We start from the raw sequence: 26889 nt of genomic DNA, 5'->3' as shown, positions 1-26889 counted from the left end.
ATGTAATCGATTTTCTTTAATTATTCCGGTTAAAATTAAAATTAATCGAGAGCAGCGTCGTATTAGAAGTATTGGAATCGTTTAAAATAATAAATGATTTTTAAATTACCTGTCGTATCATTTCAGGTTCTTTCCTAATATAATTTGTTTTATAAATTTAATAAATGTGCTATTCCTTTTTCTTCTTTACTTTTTATTAATGAATAAATTCACAACTGTGTTCGTAGTTCGTTAAATTTCTTTTCTGCACGCTAGTTTTTTCGAAGCGAACATATCTCGCTGAAATGTTTAAAAACATTGAAATCTCATCGGATGCGAATGCTTTCGAAAAACTTCTAACCTGTTTGAAAAAAATGGGGTACTTTGCGATACAATATATGTCTTTATTGAAAGAGTGCGCTTTATTAAATTGAAACTTGTAGAGTAGAGTAACTTTCATGGCTCAATTTTCATCGAAAGGGTTCCAATTCATCGTAAACTCTTTTCTGTAATCCTCGAATTGCAAAGCATTATACTTACCACTTACCTATATAGCTTTATTTGCCAAATGTTAGATAATACGATGACATTACTTCGTTAAGTCGTCTGTTTTACGATATGCGTGATCAAATTAATAAATAAGCATATCAAGTTGTGTGTGTGTGTGTGTTTCTCATTATCACGAGTACAAGGTATTTGATTAACTCCTGATGATATAAAAATTCCCATTTTTTCTGTCGAGCTGGCAAAATGGAATTTTTGTTTCATACAGGTACTTATTTCACGATGAGATAATTTTAGTTTACCAGTCATTAGTTGCAAGTAATTACCTCCATCTACATAAATATTACTTATGGATAGGTATCCTGATTTGTTTCAAAAATCGTATAGGATGATACCAATATTTGTGCTGTAAGCTACCTAATGTATTTTTGATTCTCATATTTTTCAAATGGGTGAATGAGGCATTTTACGAGCTTATTTAATTCGTTATTTAAATTCCCGTATACCTACCTACGTACGTATTATTGATGGAAAAATTCAACGGCGAAACAAGATTTTTCCATATAATAAATGTACGAAAAAATGTAATTAAGAGGGTGTTAATTTTATATTAGGTATCGCGTGTTACTTTTTTCGTTCTACTGTCAGATTATACGGATCCAACATTTCAAGCTTGAAACTTCGGACAGTGATAAATAACAACCGAATGCAACCTTGGTCTAAGATTTCAGCAGCTTACTTAAGTAGAATAACAAAAAATCGTTTACTTGTCTTCATTTCCGGTGTTTTTTTTTCAACTCGTAAATGAATTATGTTAGGCGTTTGTTTCTTCGAGTTAATACATTATTTTTCGATTCCTTTCTCCTTTGATGATTGTTTGTACCCAATTTAAAGATTTATTTAATATAAACGAGTAAAAATAGGTTTTATGTAAGGTGTAAAATACTGGCTATACGTGGGTTTTTGTGGCCTATTCGAGATGACTTAAGAGTACGAAAGGGGTTAAAGTCGAGAAACATGTCGGTGAAATTTATGAAAACTATTCCAGCAAGACGAAGAAAAAAATTGACAATTTTAGTCAAGAATACGAGTACAAAAGAATTATAATACCGCATCTTCTGCTCCTTATTGAAGTTTTCTTTTCATTTTTTGGAAATGAAAAACACGCCATTAGAAGTGTTGTAGAAAGCTATTGTGATAAAATCTGAATGCAATAAATTTCTGCACTAAATAAAATACCTACGTTTTGTTTAGAAAGGGATCATTCGATGATCAAAAAGTAATTTGTTTTTGAGGTAACTAATATCCCTCTGTATACGTACCGAACTTACGTATTTTGGTTATAGAGTATTTTTATGTAATAAAAAAATGGTCGATGTAAAATGACCAATAAATACCACTTATTTCCCTGAAAGTAGGTATATTGACAGATGTGGGATGTGGGAGATGTACTAGTGGTACCTACGTTTACTCTACCTACGTATTCAGGAAATGAAAATGTATTTGTATATTTTTTTTATTTGCAGAGGGTATAACTGAATAATTTATTTCATAAAAGGTTAACCAGGGTATCCCGGGGTCAGGCAGTTTCAGAATAATTCTCACGCTCATATTTTAATGTTTTTTTCATTTCACGTTTTTAAAAAAGTATGTGACAAAATATTCTACTCAAGTTGCATTGAAGGAATACATTATAAATGTCATTTCAAACGGCATATACCTACATACCTATAATAAATTCAACTTAAAAGTTATTTATTATGTGAAATAAATAGGTATCATACAGTCTGCCTGAATTCGACTTTATTGGCATCACTGGATTGACCCGGTCTTTTCCTAGACGTAAATCATTTCATTTTTTTAAAAGTTGAGTAGATACCTGCGTAGTTTTTAGAGCACAAATTCATTTTTATGAAAATTGGTAGGTACCTAAGTAAGTAAATTAATTAATCAAATAATCATAATGAATGAATTTCAAAAATGTCGCAAAAAATTTGCCAAACTGGCTAAAGTGAAAACTATTCAGTATAGTTGGATCAATTTTTCGCCGGAAATATCCAAAATTTAAGTTTCATGAGATGAATTATGGAAATACTTGGCGTGGCGCTATATTTTTCAAATCTATTTTAGGTACTGCTCTAAAATTTAACTCCTGAAAATCTGCTGAGTATAGGGATCTAACTATCAAAATATTATTCTGAAATAGGTATATCTGCAATTTGATGCACGATCGTGAACAGGCTAGAAAAAGAAGCCTTATACAAATAGAGAAAATGAATCTCAGTTCCTAGAAGTAAGATGTGTCTTTTTCCAACTGAAAAATCAACTATAGGCTAGTAGATACCCGTCACTTAGGAGAAAAGTTTCACCAAAGTATATTAGTGAATTTTTTTTTTCAAATTTCATGATGTTATTTTGTTTACGATTTATGAATCGCCTGAGTTTCTTCAGTGATGCGTTAACATTCAAGTTCATAATACGTATATTTAGTTTGAAGTGTTTCAACTTTTAAAAATGTTATGGTAGGTACCTATTCAAAAGATTTGAAGACAAAATGAGACTTTTTCCAATAATGAGTTTAGGATATGGTTTCGATTTTTGAGGAGAGGAGTAAGCCGAGATGCTGTGCTATAAGTAAAAATGGTTTTGAAAAAACCGGGTAGTGGAAGTAAACTAGTTCTTTTTGCTGACTCTCCACGTGCATTTGTTCTACCAAAAAAATGGATATTTGCAAGCTTAAGTAGGTAGATAGGTAGAGCTACCTACTATGCTCTACTATACCGAGGTACGTGGTTTTTTATATGAATTACCATGTGCGATCTAAAACTATATGCGCGGTGTTGCTTAGAGGTGGTGTTATGATGTAGTAACCACCCTTTTTACTGGATACAATTAATGATTAATTAACTTTATTATCAATGTACGGGTTTGGTTCAGTTCATGACACCGTAATGAAGGTACCATTCTCGCAATAAGTCCGTTTTAAATGGTACCTATATACCTATCTTTTGCTTTCGTGTAAGTATGGTGAATACTTTGTAAAAGGTCGAAAGAGATTCGACGCCGAGAATTATAAGTAATGATGCTGAGCTGATCTATTCTCCTCCATCAATCATACACATATTCAGAGGTATGTGCACGCGTAGATAGAGATACATAGTTTGGTGGTAATTTTCGGCATTTTTCGTATTCTAAACCACGTAGTAAATCGTCTCACTCTACGCAACCAGCTCCTTGGTCCATTTTTATTCATGGTAAGTTATAATATCGTTTTGTTCTTTTTATAAAAGGATTATCATGAGGTTGATTTTGATACTTTTACTTACCTAACACCTACGTAAAGTAAACCTCTTCAGAAACATGATCATTATTTCAAACGTAACTTCGCGGAAAGCGCTAATTCGTGTTCTAAAGGTGCCAAAACGTAATGAAAATTCATGTTCATCTCACCCCGTGCATTTTAAAGATTGAGCCGAGTAGGTATTACGTACGTTGTTGGGTGTGCGTTTTCCTAGCTGCATTTATGATTGAGCAATCCTGCTAAAAATGGAGAGAAAAGCATTGAAGAATAAAAGAATGAATTTATCATGAAACTTGAAAATACCTGTGGGACTAGTAGATATCTACTACCTATACAAGAAAATTGACGCAAACGTGACATTTACAAATAGGTCTAAAGCTCAATCTTAATTCAAATAGTCGACAATCGCGTGAGCTCCCTTTTAAAAATTTGTTACTGGACAAACGAGAAAAGTTTGAAAGATGTTTTCGAACTGCTGTCATACTAAAGAAATTCCTTCCGTGAAATATGCGAAGTTATGCTTTTCTTTGATTGCTCTCGTTAGCCGCAGTCGTAGGGGTAGTATTTTTAGATTTCTTAATTTTTTAAAATGACGCCTTATCACTCCACCGAATTCTTTTCTTTTTTAATATTTTCGTTTTATTTTTCGAAATGTTTTTCTCGGAGTTTTCCATTTAAAGGAGTTTAGGTACTGTTATACCCTATACATATATACCGAAATATCTTTTTTATATTTTCAAGGGTTCAGCTACGATAAGTAGGTATGTACTTATAGTAAGTTTGAATAATCGAAATGTATCATTTGCAAAATTTAATTTCAAGTATATAGGTAAGCAGGTGGCCTAGTGGATAAATTATTAGCTCCCATGTATGCTATTAGTTTTAAGAAATTTAACAAATACTGGGAAAAAAATTCAAAGCAGTGATTTCCTGTTAGCGTAGTTTAATGTAGTGTGAGAAAAATAAAAAGTGAACGTTTTCGATAAGCGCGAGCTATAAAACATTGTCATTTAACACGGTATCCCCATTTTGGGTGCCTACCTACCTAAGAAATATATATTTTTCATCCTATAAGTACCTCGCGTAGGTACTATGTATACATTACGGATAAATTTTGCGTACGTAATAACAATGATATTAAATTACTCGTTAATATTTACATTATTTAAAAATATGTTTTTCAATGTGTAACAATATGAGTGGATTAGGCTAGATAATTATTTTTTACGCTCGACGAAAAAAATTATCAAAAAGTGTAATTATTATTTTTCGAGATTCATACAAAATGTGTTCGGTGCAATGAATCAGAGCGCGAGCGTGCGTTTTGAAAATTTTACTGTTTTAATCTCAGCACTCTAAAAATATGTTAATATTAGCTGAAGGAGAAAGGTTTACTCTCATGTATTCGCTCAAAATTATACGAAATTAGCTTTGGACCAAGACAAAACATATCCTTTGAAACCTATTTTCGCAGTGACCCATTAATCTTCTCGTATACATAAAAGAGTTTATAACTTGAAAAGCTTCAATTGATGCACAGCTGCCATGTTTTATTGTACTTTGGCGAAAATGTAGCCCCGGCGTAATAATATTTGCTCCATAAAAATAATACCTCCTTAATACTTACTGCATTTACGGTAGTGTCTCACTTACAAAGATAGTAATTTTTTTTATACTTTTAGTCAACAATTGGTTACCTAGATAGGTAACTTGAAAGTTGAAAGTCTCGTCTGGATTTTATGGCTGGTAAGCCGTAGGTATTCAAAAGGATGAAAAAGTTGAAGTCTTCTTTTAAAACATGATTAAATGTACCTATGTCTGCAAAAAGCACAATTAAATAATTTATTAATAGAAAAGAACAAAAGTTTTTTTTAACTCTTTACTCTTTTTGTATATACCTAGTTGAAATTTTGTTAATTGAAATAGGTATCTAATACCTATAATTATGTAGGTACCTACTATACACTGACTAAGTGCAATCCAGGCTAAGACAACTGAAACGCTTGTACATACCTACATGTAGGTAAAGTGCCTAGAAAAAAATAGTTTTAAGAAATATGATCGCATTAGAGTAACACATTGTACTCGTACATCTATCAAACTGAAGGAGCAAATTGCTGTCGAAAAAAATAGGTACCTTACAAAGTTTCAGCCATGAGAATGAACAGTACCTATTATGTAAATACGTTCAAACAAGTACGGAAGTTGAATACATTTTGTCGTGATAGATTTTTGTTCAATATTAAATTTGAGTTGGCCTAAAAGTATTTATAAGGTGAAATATCCCTCTTCCCTTCCATTCCCTTCCCTTCCCTTCAAAAAAAAAAGAAATACTAGTGTAACTGTGAAAACTGGGTAGGTAAATATTGCCATATGTTTTGTTTTATAGGTAACTTCGAAATTGAAGCAGTCATTCAGCATTCAAAGTAAATGAATTTCTAAAAGCTCTCCTGTCAAAATGTTTCGTGCCCCCTTCAAAATTTAATCAGGTACGTAAGAAAATCAAATCACAACTACCTACTTTTAAAACATAAATTCTTCAAATGCTTAAATCCGAAAAATGGATGTGGAGGGCTGAAAGAAACAATGGTAAGTGCTTAAAAAATTTATAGAAAGATATTTTGGTCAAAATATTCGAAAATACTCCGGGGTATTTTGACTAAAAGCTTCCAGCATAATTTTATATCAACCTTGAAATTTTGAAGAAAAAAAAACAAAACATTGAAAATGATCAAATTGGTTAATCGTCTTGAAGTTACTTAAGTACGTGGCGAGAATGCAATGACGCATGCAAAAAGGGTCCAGTTGACGCAAAAATCAAAAAAATTGTTTCTATCAAGTTTTCGTAGGAACTTTTTAAGAATTGAAAGGAACCTCCCACAAACCCCAATTACAAAGATTTCATCAAAATATTTCAGTTTTATAAAAGCATGAGAAAAATTTAAATCGCTCAAAAAAAAGTCAAAAACAATGCAAAAAAGCACGATCATGTCCTTTTGCAAAATGGAAAATGCAAAAAAATATATATAAAAATGCAAAAAAATTATTTGAAAAACGACGTACGTGTAAGATCATTTTTTTCTTTAAAAATTTCGGGAAAACTTTGAACGTTTTTTCTGGAAAATTTTACTTTTGGTCAAGTTGTCTTTTTTCGTACGCGCCCTCCCCTATGTAAGTACATCGGGATGTTGGATGAATTACCATAACTAATATCAGAAAAAGAAATTTCCCCTCCGTCTTCATAGTCAGGTTGCTTATTGTAAATAGCCGATTTGGAAAAGTGTTTAATATTTAGGCTTTTTCTTTGAACCAACAAATTAAAAATCTATTTAGGCGGCTGAAATTCAGGTTACGAGGATTTTGAAATGTACAATATGCTCTTTCCAACTTTCCAAGTATTCTATTATATGTAACTGAAATTAAAGCTGGTTAGCTGGACATCACCGCAAGTGGTTTCCTTGTGAGAAAAACTCTTTACACCTGACAAGTGTTATTACCAAAATCAATGTCAGTCACTGACAGTTGAAAAACTTCCTTTATTAGTGGTACCTTATGTACTCAAGTTCTACACCTACCCGAATCTTTGTACCTATGTTTAGTAAATGAGGTTCACTATTGGAAAAGTTTAAACTCAGAAACGAGAAGAACTTTTAGTTATCTTCAGTGCTGATAACAAAAGCCGAACCAAAGGCAGGGAATCAAAGAGTTGTCTGCCTTCCCCTCTACTTCTACTATGAAAAATTTGATATTGGCTTTGGAAAAAAAAATTATTCATTTTTTCAAATTTAATTTCAATGAATTGGGATTTTTTTCTAATCCCCATCACTACATGACATGACATGACATCTCTTTATAGAACCGGACTGATCAAAAAGCTGGACAACTCCTTAAGTACCTATATGCATATCGCGTGCTGGTTGACATTTTTCAAAAATTATTATTGTTTTCAAAAAAGTTGGAATTAATATGTTCATTTTTGAGTTGATGAATCTGAAAGAAATGAGAGGCCTCCTCGTTTAGGAAATCAAAGTTCACATTACTTATACTTTTCGTCCTTCAAATAATTTTCTTCCAGTCTGCCGAATGCCCCTATGCTTAAGGCATTGTAAGAAAAATTTGAATTTCTTGTCAAGTAATCTAGTTCGGACACAACATTTTTCTAATAAACTATCGATTTGTAAGATGAACAATTATTTTTGAACGCCACCATCTACCAGAGTATAAAAATTATATTCTCTGGCTCGTAGGTATATTATCCACGTGTCGAAATGTAGAATGGAAATAAAATTTATGTGATTACGCGAGTACAATACTTTGAATTCAAATGAAAGAAACCGCGTCTGGAACATTATTTATTATTCAGTTTTCTCGTTCATGTGATGAAGTATGAACACATGCAGGAACAGATACACGATAAGGCGACTGGTCGATTAAAGTTTTCCGCAGTTAGGTACACTACTATGCATACATATAAAGAATAGGGCGAAGTTTACGAGTGTAAGTATATTTATTATGGTTGCGGTATACATTACGCGAATATTAATTTCGTAATATTACATCTTTGTAGGAATTGAGCAAAGTTTTCGCTAAAAGAATAACCAATCATGTAGTAAAAATAATTAATAGCATGTTGTTCGTTGCCTCTAATTCCTTACTTTTTTAATTAAGTTGTAAAATATTACGCAAAACTGTTTCCAAAAATGTATATGCCATCTAAAATTCGTTTCAAAACTCGTTTTTACTACACCGTATAATGTACCAAATAGATTTTCGTCGACTTCTGATTAATTCTTTCATGGTGGAGATTTTCTTACTAAGTTCCTTTATTTCAAAAACTACCAGGATTTTTCTTCCCATAGTTGTACACGCAGCTTTCGTTTAAAAGTTTAATACTTTACATCGTAAAATTTTCAATTAAATTCTTTCTCTTTGCTGTGTAATTTTATGGGTGAGTAAGGATTAAGATATTTCTCAAAATGTTTTCCCTACTTGAAAAATAAGTGCGATGTACGAGTAGTCGTCAAATCAGCGTTTTATCCTTCGATGATGATGATTATGATCTTTGCTCATTTCACGATTCTCATGTCGGCGGATCTTCGTAAGTTGGCCATTACTTTTACACGCGTGGGTGCATAAATCACAAGGCTACGTAGGTACCTATCAAATTAGATTAATACATACCATACGTATCAGACGTTTTGAACGAATCATTCTTACGTAAATAAAATTGGTGTTCCAAGTTCAACAAACTGTCAAGAATAATTCGTAGCTTGTAGATATAAATGTAGGTACTATAGCTGAACGTAATTAGAAAATTGTATTTGAACTGTTCGAAAATGTTCGTTGATCTTATACATTTTTAATAAAACTAGCCCCTTGCCCTTATATTTGTACGCCGATCAATCATAATAGGGAAAGATGGAATTTTCCCTACGTCGCGTCCGTGAGACTCTTTACAAACCATAACTACTATGTACAACGAGAAGGGTTTCTTGTAAAGCATGTGACAGTTTTTCTTTCTATTTTTCACGCAAAAAAAAAGAGTAATTAGGTACCCCTATTTTCTTTCTCCTTTGGAATAACAACGCGTTAATTAATATCATGGATGTTGTTCGACTAAAGAAAACAACTTGAATAGTAAATGAATTGTAAAAAAAATTTGAATGGGTGCGGATTACATATAGGTATAGGGTACACGCATACGGCTGCTGTGATTTATTTTCAGCAAAAAAAAAAAAAACAACAACTAGTATATGTATTCTAAAGGTAAAGGAATTGACATTTCAAGACTATCGCTTGATTTCATTCGAACTACAAATAGAGTAAAATTCGTAGTCATAGCCACAAATTACAAGATTCAATTCTTTGGGGCATAAAATGATATTACATTGTCGCTCTCTTTAATTCCTTTAAAACTTTCCAGATGCATGTGTGGAAAAAAAATCAATGAATGATGCGTTCTGTTCGAAGTTTGAACAGAAAAATTGAATGTTTTTTCCTTGAGCTGTGTAGTTTTCAAGTTACATACTCGTATAAATAGATTTTCCAGTGGGGCATGTGAATTTAAACTAGATTATAAGATTTATTATACCTACTTGTGCATCATGGTAATTTGAGTACTGCAAGAAGGTCGACTTTTTTTGGTTACTTTGATTCGATATTCTGAAATTTTTCATGTGGTCGGTGTGGTCGTATATTTTTTTCCGTTTATGCAACTTTGATAAAATTTATTATGCTTGTTTTATTCAATTCTTATGCTGTTTTTTCTTTCTGTTACAAAAAAGAGAAAAAAAATAATCAAATCCTAAAAGGAAGCATAAAGTACGAGATAAAAGTATAACTTTGGTAACAAACTTTAATAGTTTGTTTTGCTCGGCTTAAAAAGACAAAAATACGTAGCTTTACATCCTTTGTATGAATTCTGTCCGAATGGAAACAGCATCAAAACCTTGTTTAAAATGAAATGTTATGGAAATCGTGAACAGTTTCCGTTCGAGATCAATTGTAAATCCATTACGGAACCGTAAATCTGAATGTGAACGAAAATCATTCTGTGGAATTTAGATGGAGATTTTTGACTGTAGAAAATCAGATAACTGAATTTTAGTATTTCGTTATACACTTTACTCGCCAAGTGTAATAGTATCTTTGTGAAATTAATTTCACTCGGTTTATACGAAAGCCGGAAAGATTTTGCGGCGTAAAGTTTAGAAATTTGTGTGGTGGCAAGAAGTCCAGTATCTAATTAATGAGTTTATTTAAATTATTATATTACATTTACATAATAACGTCTACAATATTTTCTTTTATATCTAGCGTAATGAAATTCATCGTTTGCGTTTTCGTGTACCAGAAAGACGAAAACTAAACTTTCTGTCCATCACCTATTATACTCGTATGTACGAAGAGATACTCGAGTTTATCTCATCAAATTACCCTGGAATAATAATTATCAACATCCAACATAATATATGAATTCCATTGAAACAAGTTTAACTCATATAGGCATGTAGATCTATTATATGAAATTCTCGAAACATTATTTACATCAGATAAGCTTACTGAAAATTGTGCGAATATAATTGTAAAACTTTGTGCGAATATCTGGAATTTATATCTATTTAAATGTCTAAATAGATTCAACTTCTAAATACGACTTTGTTCACCCCTTTTCTCTTGAATTATGATGCTAATTACAAGACTCACTTAACCTAAATATAATTATTATTCGTACGTGTAGTATATCTATCAACGTATGTAAGCTACGTCAGTTAAATGAATAAGCATTGTTCTTAGGTAGAATAAAAATTTGAAAAGAAAGAAAAATGAGAAATACATATATTGATGAATAACGAGTCGAGCAATTTTCATTAAATTGCATCTTTCTGTATTTACGGCAAACTGAGTATGCAATTTAATCGACGTGTGTGATGGACGCGCATCTAAATCGCGTAATGTGCAGGCAACGCAAAAGAATTGCGGGCATTGACGTTATGGTGAATTGGTGAGATGTAACGTCAATGCTAGTACGAGTCCCCCCCCCCCCTCCCCATATTATTATGAATTGTTGATGAATATCGAATAATAAAGGTCCTAAATGAGCTCAAATAAGTATATGGTTATAAGCTCGTACATAATTAATTAAGTATTCTACAATAATGTAGACAGTTGAGCGTACCTTATAGGGTTGGTCGACTTTGACTTTTTTTAAAAATTTTTCTTTGATTTTTAATGTAAATTTTAAAATTTGAAACCCCGGTAGAAAAGTGATGGTTCAAGTTGGGGATCCAAAATTTTTACTACAGTCTTTTGAGGTCCTCCCACAACTTTTTATCATATCTCCCTTCCAATTTTCCCAAGGAACTCGAAGTCGACCCACTCTAGTGTGCCTCCATTATTTTTTATTTATGCTGAGTGGAAACGTTTTTTTGATTTTTTTTTTTTGGTTCACAACTCCCTCCCCCCTCGTGTTGTTTCGTCGGGTAAAAAAATCACGCAATGAAATTTTCAGCCCTCTCGGTGAAAAATATGTGGTGCTGGTGAGTCTCCCACTTTATGAGGAAAAATCAAAGTAGGTACCAATTTTATAAAATTTTTAAAATTGAAAACTTTTCCGTTTCAACGTCCGTGCATAGTTTGGCTACTTGGGTAAAACGCTTGTGTGTTTTTTACGTATTTCTTTAACATGAGCTTCAGAATATTTAGTCATTATTTACGCATCCATTTCAGCGTAAAACATCCTATTCACATTTTCAAGAGGAAGAATTTACTGAAAATTTGTGGAATTTGGGTACCTATTAAATTGAAGAAAAAAAATCAAGTAACACTTCGCTGGAAAATATTTTCAACAAATAAGTATTTTAACATTAAAATACTTTATATTTGCTTTACCTGGAGAAGGAGGAAGAGCGAGTAACGACCGTGACCTGTTTCTTACCTCGCTTTTTATACCCATAAAACATATTACATGGTTTTTGCTTTAATTGCTTCATTTAAATTTTGAGTATTGTAATTGTATTTTTGATTTCGTTCAAAATCTGTTTACAACATTAAAAAAAAAATCAAAATCACAGAATGAAATTTTGGTTTCTGGTGCAAAAATCAATGATAAGTTTCTTTGCTCTCTCTGAAATCTCATCTCCATATTTTAAACAGAATTTAACAATTAGATGAATTATTATAATATCATTTAAAATGTATTATATACGTATATAGGTACCTATGTTTCTCCTTTCGACAACTTCAGCTTACCTTACCCTGAGAGCAACGGAGATAGAGAGAAGCTCATTTAAGATGTAAACGAGCACGAATATAGGTAACAAATTATCTCTTAACAGATACTTGCGACATGCTAACAGAAGACCAAACAAAAACCTAAATGCTTCCGATTTTCGTCAAAGTACTTTAAAAGCTAATCAGTAGGTACCTAGCTACCTACCTACTCTCTAGATAGGCAAGTTTTTGGAAACATTTCGTTCGAGTAACAGTAGGTGAAATTTTCCACGTTTAAATTTAAGCCATAGGCACTACACTCTTGCATATGATATGGAGTTTGTGATGGTGTAATACCTACATACATGCAACGAACGCGGCAATATGTTATTAAATTTCACTCAAGCCACAAATCGTCAACACTTCAAAATCTGGGTTGAGGTTAATATTAAAACATTTTGTTTCCAATAGTTTCAACATGTTACACGCTGCGAACTATACGCAAACATAAACAAAGTGATATCGTACATGTCCTCGATGTTCAGATTGTCTTGGAAAAAAACTGCTGATACGTATTCGTCGTGAGCATATTTTTAAACAATAATGCTCGCAAAACGCATTTCCGCGCTCATCACGTACAATGAAACAATCAGGCAGTTCGTTTATTTAAAGCTTTTTTTTCGTATTTACATGCAATTTAAACGGGATACCGCCGAAAATTGAACCGGAAAAATAAAATTCGCTAAAACGTAAAAAGCCAGATTGGCGTTGTAAAAAATAATCAGTTCTATTTGTATAAAATAGCTGCGGACTATCTGTAAAATAAAACCGAGCGGAAGAACATCGGCTGGCCAAACTTATACCTAACTAAAGTTGAAAATACCATTCGAGCGGAGAGTTTGTTATACTTTCGTAGTACATTTTACGCGTATACTTTCGCAATTACGTTAAGCATGGGATACCTAATGTTTAAGAAAATGCCTCTAGATATTCATCAACGACGTGAAATGTATATAGGCCTTATATTGTATATATAGTGTAGTCCTCGTGTAGTATACTTGGTCTTATTTATATTTTTTTCCCGCTACGAATAACAACAGTTATCATCTAGAATATATTTGTGTCTCGAGAGATCTATAATATGTACAACGAAGTAATTTTCATTTATTTACGAACCACTTTATTTCTTAAGAAAAAAGAAAAATACTAATTGTTGTTTGAAGAAAAGCTTTAGTTTAGTAAAATATATGCGGTATAAATAAGACCAACGCACGTATTAAACGAGTAATTTTACTTACCTGTAGGTATACTTATATGGGCCTAGCTTAGGTGGCTTTTTAGACTTTGCAAATGGTAGGTAGGTATTTTTTTTTATGTCTGTTAATTATTATTATTATTCTAACATATGCATGCGATATTTCAAATACTCACCTCGCGTGACTTTGAACAAATTTTCAAACTTTCTATTTTATTACTTTCTAGACTAGATGATCAAAATAAATTAATTATTTTCAAAACTTTTTTTTTTCGCATTTTTTCTGTTCGCAGATGAATAGCTCGATGAGAACGAAACGTTAAAAACATCGCCGGGTTCATCGTACAATGAAAATTTTAAAGATTTTCCAACCTTTCGTCATTGTAATTGCTTTTACAATTCATCACATTTTTTTCGTAACATTAACAAGCTCTAAAATGCCTTTTGGAATTTCCAACTTGATGTATGATGAAAAAACAAAAGATATAAAGAACGAGTCGTATTTAATTTCACCCTTTACCGGTGTTTATAGTAGGTCGGATGAATTTCCGAATACGTACAATGCGAGTAAAAAGTCGAGGATTCCTTTTGTGGATTTTTTCGGCCAGCTTTTTATCGGTAAAACGAAATCGAAAGAGAAATTACAACGCATTAAAAGCATGAAAAGTACGTCCGATTTCATGCATCGAAATTATAAAAAAAATAGGTTATACCATGGCACGAGTATTACGCAGCGAAAAGCATCTGCTATTGTTCCTATTCACCGAAAACGAACCAAAAGCAATCGACTTTTAAAAAAGTTCCACCACGATTTTCGACATATGCACAAAAAGTCCATGAATATCGATCGTTCGTATGTGATGAAACGAAACGACCAATTTTTAAAAAACAAAACCCAACAAACTGACAGTCTATCCGACGGACACGGAAGAAAAATTGGTTTTTCTAAGAATCGATTCAAAAGAACCACCGTACAAGGAAATTTCAAACCGTATATGACACGAAATGGAGATCAATTTGATCTGTCTAAAGAGCATCGTTCTTTCGAATATAAAATTAAAGATGGTAATGCGAGCTCGAAAAATTCCACCGTAACGAATACCACAGATACATCAACCAGTTACGTGGTAGGTGTCACCACGGAGAATGCTTACAATTTGCTGATGGTTTCGCATTTTCAAAGTTTCGATTCGACTTTGTATTCATCTGGTAATGATACGACCGCCGCCGCCGCCGCAGACGCCGACGTACCGAAGAAAAATACGAATATCATTTCTCATTCAATTAGCCCGGCTGTTCCGGTATCCGGAAATTTTGTGAAACGTGATGCTGTTAATTTTTCTTCATCTTTCAACGCTCCATACGCGAGCCCTGAAAAAATAATAATGAAATGGCCAATAAAACGAGTAGTTTCGGTCGAAGGCGACGTTATCATAGGCGGTTTAATGATGGTTCATTCGCGCGGCGAAGGGGACAAATTATGCGGACCCATAATGGCTCAAGGAGGGGTGCAAGCTTTAGAAGTAATGCTGTATACTTTGAAAATGATTAATAAAGATCCGCATATGCCTTTTAAAATAGGTGCCCATATACTGGACGATTGTGACACTGATACTTACGGATTGGAGATGGCTTTAGATTTCATTAAAGGTGAGTAAGTATTATTATACTCTCCCTTATTATTATGTGGGTAATATTTATAATGAATATCTTCCCGAACCAAATTAGGTACTCTATATATACTTAGATAGGTAACTAAATATTTGCGAGCAGGAAAAAAAATACAATTATTATCTAGTCACGAAAGAATAATTATGGTACATTTTTGAATCACGTGCTTCTACATTTTTTCATTACAATGTGCTTTCTTAAATATAAAATTATGAAAAAGTGCATCTGAATACAATTTTTTTTCTTAACTAAGTATAAATAATGTGTATTTCATTAGTCTCCCCAATTATTCGTTTGTGTAGAATTGAAAATTATTAGGCACCTATACCTACCTACTCGATAATTTTTCTTAAAATGATGTATCTACTCTGTTTTACAGCAAATTTACATTATTTGGATAACAGTGTAAATGATTCTCAATGTTCGCAAGTGACAAAACCGATTTGGGGTGTAGTTGGTGCCCCTTCCAGTATAACATCCATTCAAGTATCGAATTTGCTGCGTTTATTCAAAATACCGATGGTAAGTTTTGTGTCATAATACGCGTATAAGTAGGTACGTTTGGTGTACCTATTAAATTAGGTACCTATTTACATATCTTCGTGTAGTGTTCAACGAATTTTTAACGTTGACTTAAAAGGAGTGTCTATGAAAAGTCGATTTCGGTCAGATGAATAGGTATCTCATAACCTTAACTTATAATTCACGTCATCATCGAAGAAATAACGTTTTGTATGTAGTTGATGTCTTGTAGGGCTGAGAAGTCCTTTTTTGGACTTCGAGTAGTGCCACATTTGAAATGAAGGGGGGGGGTGTTATGGAAGTGAAGTTGGAGATTAGTGCCAACTGAAGTATAGCATAGACCGAAAGAATTTCTCACATCTGCAACCTGAACCTTACCTATTCGTTCATTATAAACACACGCGCAACCATTATTCAAGAGTAAAGTTAAAATAAAATATTTTTGTACGTTTATAAATTTAGTTTTTTTTTTTTCAAAATTAATTGCAAAGGAAACTTTGACTTATTGACGTGCTATCGCCAGATGGGCGTTTTCCGATCAAAATCGGAGCAGTTATCGTTTTTAAATGTCTCGAGTTAGATCTACTCAATAGGTATCATTTTTCGGTTTAAAAAAATAAAAATAGATAAGTTAGAGAGAGACGTTCGTACACTTACCTATACTTATAAACTATTTTGAATTTGACTCAAATAAGTTCTTGGAGCGTAAGAAAAAAAAATAAAATTTCAGTACATACTACGTAGGTAACTATGTATATACCTAGTTCTATAATTAAATTCTGGTACTTTTGTACTGCTTCGAGAATTATTACCATTACCTAATGAATTATTAATTTATCGTTGAGATTTCGCCATTTTCTACCAGTCCAGAATTGAGTAATAAGCATAAATACGACTATTTCTGTCGCACGATACCTTCGGATTATTATCAAGTTCAAGTGATAGCGAAGATAATAGACCAACTGAAATGGACCTACGTGTCTGTGATTTATGAAGAATCGAATTACGGTATAAAGGTAAACAAATCATACACAATATTTTTTATAGTCGAGTTTGCTTTTAGGAAATAAGTCTCACTTTGAAGCACAACATAAGCACGTGTAGTAAAAAAGCGATATTCGTCTTCAAATGCAGGCCTTCAAAAGCTTATGTAGATTCACAAATAGACTTATACGTAATTTATTGTATTGCATTTAAAACTATAGGGACTGGAAGAATTGGAAAAAGTTTTGAACGAACGTAAAATTTGCATAGCGATCAAAGAGAAAGTATTGAAAGATTCAGGCGTTCCAAACGAAGCTTTTTATGATAAAGTGGTGGCAAAACTGTTGACTAAACCGTTAGCTAGAGGTAAATTTTATGATTTAAAATCTGATTACCTAATTTAAGTAGGAGTGCCTATGTGGATAATTAAACTTTTTTTTAGAAAATTATACCTATAGGTACATACCATGTACTCGTAATTCAATAGCCTAATTTTTGCATACCTAGGTACCTACGTAATTCTGTCAAATCTAAGTAAATGAATACAAAATTTTCTTGAATCGTTAAATATTTTATAGGTATACCTACTTGATGGTGATTATTTTTGCAATATCGCGCTTATACATGTATACTTCACCTCGATTTTAATTTTTTTATGCGAGACGTATGTAGGTACGTTTGAATTTTAACGTTTTCCTTCCTTGAAAGTTTTTTTTTTTTTTTTTTTTTTTGTAGCATGATTAAGTACCTACTAATTATTATTAGGCATTTTTATTTAAAAAAAATTAACAATTTACTTAGGCTGTACCGTCCAATTTTTCTACCAAAAAGTGTTCAAGACATGCATGCCCACTAAAAAAATTTAAGAAATAGGTACTTACCTACCTAAAAACATACGCACGTTTTACTTGTAGATAAGTTATCCCTTGCGCATACAGAAAAAAAAATTAAAAATAAGCATCAAGTTTGTATTTTTATTCGAATTAAAAAAAAATCGTTCAAATTCTGCTCGTTATTGTACCTATAAATTGATAAAATCGTTGACAGTATAATGTTCAACATGAGACGAGACGTAGTCAAAGTTATGTAGCTATGTAGGTACCTATACATGTATTTTCAAGCAGAATTTTACTCTGAATTCAATAAGGAGGAGATGCAATTCTACATTTTGGAAAACATCCAAAAAAAACACTACACGGCCGCAAGAAATCGACATTTTTAGCACTTTTAAAGCCATCTTAAGTTATACATTAAATAAAAAATAAGGTATTTAAACAGTCCACATTGTATTTTAGCACAGTTTGGTTAAAACACTCGTAACTTATACCTACCTACTCGTAATGTCACATTTTAGATTAGGAGATGTGATACTGGCTGCGTATTAATTTCAACGCAAAATGGCTAATACGTATTTCATATTTGCGTAGAAAAGACAACAAAAAAATTAGGGTCATCCCTAATTCTGTAATAGACCGACTTATGCATTCATTATGGAATAATAGGTACAGCTATAGCTAGATAAAATAAAGGAGAAAAGAGTTGAAATATAGATCTGCTTTCACAAACAGTCGAATTTTCTTTTATGAAATTTTTGTCATAATACAACCGTTTCTGAAACCATTTAAAAACTCTGCTCAAAATGTTATTCGAAAGTTTAGAAATTGGCGTCAACCTTCTCAAAAGAAATGAAATTTCATATGATTCGATGGTTATTAAATTAAAAATCCTCCATTTTCCATTTTAAAATGTGATGTATTGCTTATCATACGCCTTCAATCAGACATTTTCGTAATTTTTGATTTTTTTTCTCTATAATTATTCGCGATTGCTTAACTCTCTGTTATTTCGTTCCGAGGTTCCGATGTAATTTCCTCTTCATTTTTGCTAGCCGAGTATGACATTAATCAGTTCATTTGTATAGCTAGGTCAGAAAAGGACGACTCGAATTTTGGTTAAAAGATATAACCTAAATGTAGTTGTAGTCTCGAAATGCCATTAAGTAAGTATGTGAATGAAATGCATTAAGTACTAGTATTACTACCCTTTCTTAAAATTGGGTCGAGCACCAGCTCAAATTTCAACTTTCATTTATGAACAGAAAATCCGACAAAAAATAGCGGAATTGTGTTCTCGTGCTGCTTTATGAAGTTTCAAAGTTGGAATAAGAATACTAATTATTAGAGTTCATATCATAAGTTCTTCGGCCCTCTGTGATACGTTTTTTTTGCTTTGCATATAGGAGTAATCGTTTTTGCTTCGGATCAAGAAGTAGCCGGAATAATGAGAGCTGTGAAGCGTTTAAATATAACGAATAGATTTTCATGGATTGGATCGGATGGCTGGAGTGCTAGAGATTTAGTTTCTGATGGAAACGAAGAAGTCGTAGAAGGTACGATTTCTGTCCAACCACAGGCTAAACCTGTTAAAGGTTTTTCAGATTATTTTTTCAAACGTTCTTATGAAGAACACACCAATCCATATTTTGCTGGTAAGTTTAAATTAGCATTTCGTTAGGTAGGTACCTATCTATTACGAATTGATATAGGTACTTAGATAAGCAAGTAGGCATATGTATAACTGGCGCCGTGTTCTCATATCCATATCCTGGTTTGATATTTTCTTTTCAGAATACTGGGAAAGTCGTTTCGAATGTCGATTGCCATTTGTACCAGTTACGCCTTTTAACGTTAATTTTAAGAAATCATGTCATTCTAATTTATACCTCGAAGTCAATAGCGTTGAAATTGAGAATCAGTTGCAATTTGTGCACCAAGCCACGTGCGGATTTTGTCATGCTTTAATCAGCATGCATGCAGATCTATGCGGAAAGAATGTAAAAGGAGTTTGTGACAAGATGTGGAAAAGTAGAGGGTCGCTATTTTTGGAGTACATTAAAAAAGTTAATTTCACTGGTAAGTGCTGTTAGCTCGACGCAAAATATTATTTTCCTGTCAAATATCAGATATTTTTTGTGCTCACCTATATGTGCATGTTTTTTTCCTTTTAAACTACCTACATATTTCTATAGGTAATATCATGTTCTGTTTTATGCATACTTTAGATTTTTCTGGCGATGAATTTCAATTTGATGAAAATTGTGATGGACCTGCTCGTTATAACATTGTTCATTACAAACAGACTTCCCCTCGGGTATTTAAATGGATAAAAGTTGGAAATTACGAAAATGGAGAATTAATCCTGAATTTAGAAGGTGATGAACTGATATACAATGAAATATTCGCTGTTATTTGTTCGTTTGTGTTTTTTTTTTCATTTAACAGATTTTTTATGATTTAATTTTCTTAAATAAGTTTAATTCAAATGTAACAAGAAATGATTACCTATTTGTACAATTTTTAGCAATCCAGTCTTTTTTGTTTGTTTGCTTGTTTTTTTTTTCGATAATTTGCATGGAAGTTTTCATATTTATTAAAAACTTCAAAAATAGTCGCCGCGCTGTATTGTTTTGAAAAAAATTGCTAGTTCATTTCATGAAAAAACTACTGAGTTATGTGTTTCCGTGAGAAGAGTCTGTTTCACCTTCAAAAAGTTCCTTTCTTAGTAATATGTAGATATGTATCTTTTTTAGCCCCTTCAATTTTCAGAATCGGCTTACCTATTCACATATTATGCAGATTTCGAATAATATTCGCTTTGTTTGGGAAAGTAATTAGATGATAGAAACTACGAGTATCTAAGACTTTCACATATAAAATTATAAGTTTTTTCATTATATTTTCTTGTTTAACAAAACTAAATAAAGATTCTAATGCTAGCTGATAATTTTTAGAACTACAATTTAAAATTAATGAAACGGAAATGCCAGCATCTTCCTGCAGCGAAGTTTGCAAAAAAGGAGAAGTAAAGAAGTACATAAACGGAGATAAATGTTGTTGGAAATGCAACGCTTGTTCAAAATATGAAGTAATTTTTAGATACTTATTAATTTTCTTTTTTCTTTTTTTCTTTTCTTTTTTTTCAAATGAATGTGTCACCTTTTTCAGGTTGTGTTACCATCGGATGAAACGGAATGCAAACGATGTAAACTAGGCACAAAACCAGATAAAGATCAGAAATCGTGTATTGATTTGGAAGCAGTTCATGTTAGAAACGAATTTTATAAGCTATCCATAATTAGCAGCACAGCCTTTGGGTTTTTCAATGTTGTGACCACTATAACGGTTTATATGTGTAATTTCAATACTGCTATTGTAAGAGCATCTTCGAGAGAAGCTCAAGTATTGGTATTAGTGGGCGCATTGTTCTTACACGCCAACGCATATTCCTTTTTATTAGATCCAGATGAAGTTGTTTGCTCAATGCAAAGGTAGGTACTTAATTTTCATTTTTATAAATGTAATTTTCTCGTTCTTTATCGTAAAAATATGTCTCCCTACCTAATACTTATTTTTTTATTTCTGCTGATTTCAGCTATTTTAGTGGAATTGGATATGTATTGATTTATGGAACATTATTCTGGAAGTCATATCGAATAGTTCGTATTTTCGATTTGTCTTCTCATTATAAAAATATGAATAGCTCAGCGTTTATTTTATTGGTTTTGGGATTATGTTGTATTCAGGTAACTTCATAATTCCACGTAGGTTGTATAAATTATTAACTCACTGTAGGCAAGTTTAAGTGTGACCATTTTTTTTTCTTTTTTTTTCAGAAAATAAAATCTGTCATATGGACTTACTTCATAGATCCCAGAAAAGTGACCTTCCATTTTCGTGATAAAGATACCAAAATAAAATTGTGTTCAGCTTTCACTACATTAGAAATAGGATACTTCATAGCTTATTTATTTCCATTAACGAGTATTATACTTTGTTACTCGCGAACTAAAAAAATAACCAATACACCTAAAATCTTCAACGATTCTCCTCAAATATGTAAGAATCAAATACTTATTATTTCTTTCATTAATCCTTCATTATTTTTCATTCTTATTTTTCAAAATTTTGTTTTACTATGTAGTTTTTAGTATTAGATTCACAATTATTTCCTGGATCGCGATGCTGATAATGCATTTTATGACATCAGACATACTTCTCCGAGAAAATGTCGTCGCTCTCGTTACCAATTTCAATGGAATTGTAATTGTCTTTGCGCTATTCTACAGATCTGTAAGTTTATCTGCTTATTAGTAAAGAAAACATTACCGATCCGATGAAAAACTTTTTTCCTAATGTTGAAGTTGAATTTAAGAAATTACCTACCTATACGTTATTTGATTAAGCAATTCCATTTTTCAACAGATGTTCATCATATTATTCCGTCCGCAACTGAATACCAGAGAATACCTTCGAGCTTCTCGTGCCAATCACACAATGAAATCTTCGCAAAATGACGACTCCCAGCAAAGAGAAACCATATCTCAGTTAATGATAAATGAATTTTCTGGAGAATGCTCTTACAATCACGTTGTCGAACGAGATGACTCCAGCGTCCATATTTTTACGCCCGTCGATAACCCACATAATCGAAGAGAAATCAGTGTTCAAGTTTCAGAGCCATTTTTAAATTCAAAAATATCAAAAAGTGTATCATTTAGGCCAAAAAAGAGAACATTGTCTCTTAGTCATATTAATGACATTGCTGTTTTCCAAGAAGAAAATCCGAGTTCATGTATAGCTCATTGTGATATAAGTATAACGCAACATGCGAGTGAATCCAAATTACCGCGTATTGAAGTAGGCCTACACGATAATAACTCGAATAGTAGAGAATCACAATCATCTTCCTACGAAAGTATCAATAATAAAGAAACACACAATTCCAATTCTTCAACTACAAAATCAAATCAAAAAGCAGAAGTCGATTCCCTTGAAGAAATTGATGAAAAAAACAATAAAAAATGCAATAGCAATGAAAAATTCTCTTCTGATGAAAGTGTTCATGAAATGTTTGTTCAAGAAAAACCGACAGAGGAAGATGCCCAAGACTACGGAATATTAGATGACGAGGAAATTAACGATTTAAGCACTCCAGAGAATAACGGCCGTACTCATACAAAAAAACACGATTCCCATCCAGATTCTGACATAGTTTATTTTAAAGTGGTAGCTTGTGCGGAAAGTATAAGTACGACGAAATTACAATATATGAACCCTATTAAGTAAAACTCGATTTACAGCCACAAACAAAATTCCATCTCAATTAAATTTTGGCCGATTATATGAATGGAGAATCATAATTTTTTTAATGATCCAGTGATAAGTATACCTACCTTGGTAATTAGGTACCTAATCAAATTTCGTCATATCAAAATTCAATGCTATAGATCTGAACTCACTTACCGACGTAAGTAATTACACAGTATAAGTGTGAGGTCGTATGGACTTGACCATCTGTAAGTCAACTGCCTTTCTAATTTTAAACTGTATGTACCTACTTAAAAGTACCCGTGCGTTTTATATTTTAAATCTCATGCGCATTTTTTTAATGTAATCAAATTAATGCATTTGTTACAAACTCACAACTTTGCAAGTCACTTTCCTATCTCAAAATGTGTGTTATTGTTATGTTTTCCTATGTATTTTATATGTATTTTTATCGTTGTTATATGGATTTATGAATTGACCAAAATATTTGTTATTAAAATATACGTCATTTTATATTTGTTGAAATATTATGACCACAGAAAGATTACTTGCGGAGGAAAAAGCTCAAACCCTGGCATATTATGAATCTTTATTTATCAACTTCAAAATTCAATTTTTCCCATGATTCTGGCTTAAAATAAAATTCTTACATTGAATAATATCTGTTTCTGTACATTAGCAATGAAGGCTCAACTTTCGGAAATTCTGCATTTTCTTCTCACCAACATCCGCGTCTAATCACTCAAACCATTTTTAGATACATACCTACATAATTATGTGCATACATAGGTATATTCATTTCTTACACACCTATTGACATTATTACGTGCATACTAAGTACATTTACCTAATCTACGCATGCATTTCAAAGCCGAATTAAATGCATTCGAGCTGTAATCAAACTGGTACCTGTGACCTAGGTATTAAAAAATTTCCGATGGGCACGTGCTCCTTCGAAAAGATTCAAACGAGGGATATTTTTAATTAGAGAAATGTATACCGGGTAGCCTGCTTTTAAAATGAACAAACATCATTCTAAGAAGGAAGTTCTTGTGTAGTTATAGTTTGCAAATGAAAGAGATACCTATATGTACGTACGTTGAATTTTTTTTTCAATCAAAAAGAAAAATGATTAGGATAGCTGCAAAACGACGTAAGTACTTGATACTTATCAATTGGTACCTACTTTTGTAACAAACCGAATATACGAGTGAGTACTTTAAAAAATGAACTTCTTTTTGATGTTTTTCTACTCGTAGATCGATCATTTTGCTCCTATCACTGTCTAGGTAGGCAACTTATTCAGCAGTATTGGGTTATCAGTTATCGAAGTTTCTTTTTCAGAGTACGGCGCGGTGCCAGTGCAGCTTCTCGACGTACTCGACGTCTAGTCATGTGTTTTTCCAGACTTTGGTTGAAAATAATAAAATGCGATACGATAGCACCTAACTATATAAGTTGTTACAAAGAAATAACTATACATTTTTTAATTGAGAATATTTTTGAACAATTTCAATGATTTTTAAATCGTGTCCTGCCTTGTGTGCTTTATTCAGTGTGAAACATCTAGAATTCTAGTATTTGCTTACGTCCTCGTGGTTACTAAACATTATGGTACCCTGACGTTAATCATCAATTTCAGATTAATTTGATTAGTTTGTTGCTTGTTCAGCTAGTTCAGCTGTTGAATTGTGTTTTGTAGCGTTTATTGTTTTGTATTGACTATTGATAAGAAGAATCTACCTCAAAGTATTTTGCATCCATTCCCAATTATTGCAGATTCGCAGCTTCTTGATTAATAACAACGTGGTCGTGGTCATCACTGCGAATGTAAGTTATTTTACGTATTGTCGTTTCCAATTCCATATACTTAACTACTTTCGTTTCTAGTGAGATGAAAAATTCGCACGTGTGCTGTCAGTTCTATTCTTTAGGAACATTATTCTTTTGTTCAGAATAATTCTTACCTATGTGTGGTGCCTTACACGAATGTATGCACCTAGCTGTGATTCTAAACGTACCTATTCAACTTTATTGTTATATGTTTCAGTAACTAATCTGCTACAATCGGTCAATCGCTGATTATTCTTATTTTGGTTGCATCGCTAAGATGGCATACATGCAAGTGAGTAAACCTGTATTAGTAAATAATTTCACCTAGGTATATGGTTGGAATTGGTATTTTATGCATCGATTTTATGTACATTTAGTAATGAATTTATTTCTCTCAATGAATACCTAATTAGATCGAAGGAGCAGCCGACGCAGCTAAAGTTAAAAGTTTGAAGCAAGCTCTACTTAGAGGAATTGTAGATATGGGATACGAAAATAAATTGGGATCAATTATCTACCCAGCCATACTCAAAAGGGAAACGAATCATTGTTTGATTCCTTTTGATTCAATTTCCGGTATGTACTGATATATCACTGATCGTAATTACAACTCATCTTGAATGTTTGAATAATCTATGTTGAACATTTTTTGGAATGTATCTTCACATGCAGATCAAGAAAAAGTACTTATTTATTGTACTTCAATCATTGAGATGGTAGATTTGTCAAGAGGGGAATGTCAGGCTGTTATTTTTGGAAAGTCGGAAAAATTTCTAAAAGTATACGTTGCATTTTATATTTTCTTAATGGGCTCATTTGATGGTAGCTTGTCTGGTTGCCTTCGCAAAGTCATTACATCTTACTGTTTTGTTATAGATGACAGAAACTACCATCGAGTGTTTAACTAAGCATATGGAACTAAAAAAAAGCTCTGTTTTAAGAGTTGATAAAGGTTCAATCGGAAAAGACCCTCAGCAGTGGAGTATTCTGCTGGGAAATCCTGGAGAAATATTAGAGTTGTTTAGAAGGCGTAGTATAAGTAAGTGGGCGTACTTGCCGTTTTGAAAATTCCAGTGAAAATATATTTGTAGATAATGTGTTTGAATTTGAATCTATAATTCTCGTTAAAATTGTTACAGATATGGAGAATTTAAGTTGGGTGATTTTCGATGAATTAGAAAAGTTTACGGTGCCAGAATATGTAGTTGTATCATATTTGAAAAACAAAAATTTTAATTGTATGCATACGTCGAGTCTATGTTTTGGCATAGTGATTAAAATGCTTCAAACAAATTCAAGAGTAGGGCCACTTCCGGAAAATGCCAACCACCGAAACTGCGCCATCGCGTCCAAAAACACGAAGAAGGAAAAAAAAAATCTGAGATCAAAATCATCCAGTGGCCACCTACGAGTATATTGTGACAGCAACAAGACGTGCTACAACGAAAATTGTGCTGATGGCATATCCGCGAAGAAGATGAAAACGAAGAGGAGGAACAAAAAGAAGAAAAATCCATCCACAGTGGGACCATGTTTAAATGCTGTTAAAATAAAAGAAACAGGAAGTGATGAAACTGGACGTATTGGTATTGATGTGAAACGCAAATTTAAGCGATTTGCGTGAAAAGAAGTACTTTTTTCAAGTTTCTGTTCAAGTTGTTTTTGTTTAACGACTAGTCTACTCTCGACTACAAGAGTCAATAATTTTTAATTACAAATTATTCATTTTTTTAATTTTTATTTTTTATCCTGTTTATCCTGTCAGTTTTATAATTTAAAGTTGTTCAAATTTATCGAATAAATACGGATTTAAACGGAATTGTACGAAGATTTTGCTCATTGTCTGATTCTGATCTTTAGGCGATTTTTCTTTTTGAACGCTGGATGCGTAACAAATCGCAATATAAAATTGCTTAAATTATTCTTTTTCTGACGCATCCGTTCGCCAATCATCGCTCTTGTCAGTAATTACTCACTTTCACTACTTTCAGTGTTTTGATAATTAAAAAAAAAAAATTATG

The 26889-nt window shown here is 32.4% G+C and overlaps 2 protein-coding genes across 5 annotated transcripts in view; both read left to right on the top strand.

Annotated features, from left to right (window-relative positions):
- The window catches only part of LOC135831834 (metabotropic glutamate receptor 3-like), a 111573-nt gene extending 88025 nt beyond the window's left edge, over window positions 1-23548 (top strand). For 2 of the 4 annotated variants that reach the window (XM_065344629.1, XM_065344632.1), the window contains 14 exons: window positions 6174-6273; window positions 14045-15401; window positions 15802-15944; window positions 16790-16960; window positions 17150-17294; window positions 19168-19416; window positions 19556-19840; window positions 19990-20139; window positions 20719-20852; window positions 20933-21255; window positions 21360-21510; window positions 21601-21823; window positions 21909-22057; window positions 22190-23548. In XM_065344629.1, the coding sequence (XP_065200701.1) occupies window positions 14099-15401; window positions 15802-15944; window positions 16790-16960; window positions 17150-17294; window positions 19168-19416; window positions 19556-19840; window positions 19990-20139; window positions 20719-20852; window positions 20933-21255; window positions 21360-21510; window positions 21601-21823; window positions 21909-22057; window positions 22190-23053 (4290 nt within the window). In that variant the 5' untranslated portion in view covers window positions 6174-6273; window positions 14045-14098 and the 3' untranslated portion in view covers window positions 23054-23548. The remainder of the gene's footprint in view (window positions 1-6173; window positions 6274-14044; window positions 15402-15801; window positions 15945-16789; window positions 16961-17149; window positions 17295-19167; window positions 19417-19555; window positions 19841-19989; window positions 20140-20718; window positions 20853-20932; window positions 21256-21359; window positions 21511-21600; window positions 21824-21908; window positions 22058-22189) is intronic. The other 2 variants (XM_065344630.1, XM_065344633.1) reach the window with 1 other exon arrangement.
- A 43-nt stretch (window positions 23549-23591) lies between these two features.
- On the top strand, window positions 23592-26528 carry LOC135831838 (uncharacterized). Its single transcript, XM_065344637.1, has 6 exons — window positions 23592-24865; window positions 25086-25160; window positions 25282-25444; window positions 25541-25647; window positions 25745-25907; window positions 26008-26528. Exons 2-6 carry the CDS (start codon window positions 25146-25148, stop codon window positions 26490-26492), a joined length of 933 nt encoding a protein of 310 aa, XP_065200709.1. The 5' UTR covers window positions 23592-24865; window positions 25086-25145; the 3' UTR covers window positions 26493-26528.
- Window positions 26529-26889: the final 361 nt, after the last annotated feature.

Source organism: Planococcus citri, chromosome 1 (genome assembly GCF_950023065.1).
Source record: "Planococcus citri chromosome 1, ihPlaCitr1.1, whole genome shotgun sequence".
NCBI classification, from domain to species: Eukaryota; Metazoa; Arthropoda; class Insecta; order Hemiptera; family Pseudococcidae; genus Planococcus; species Planococcus citri.
The sequence above is the reverse complement of the archived record's forward strand: the minus strand, read 5'-3'. Positions and strand labels throughout refer to the sequence as shown.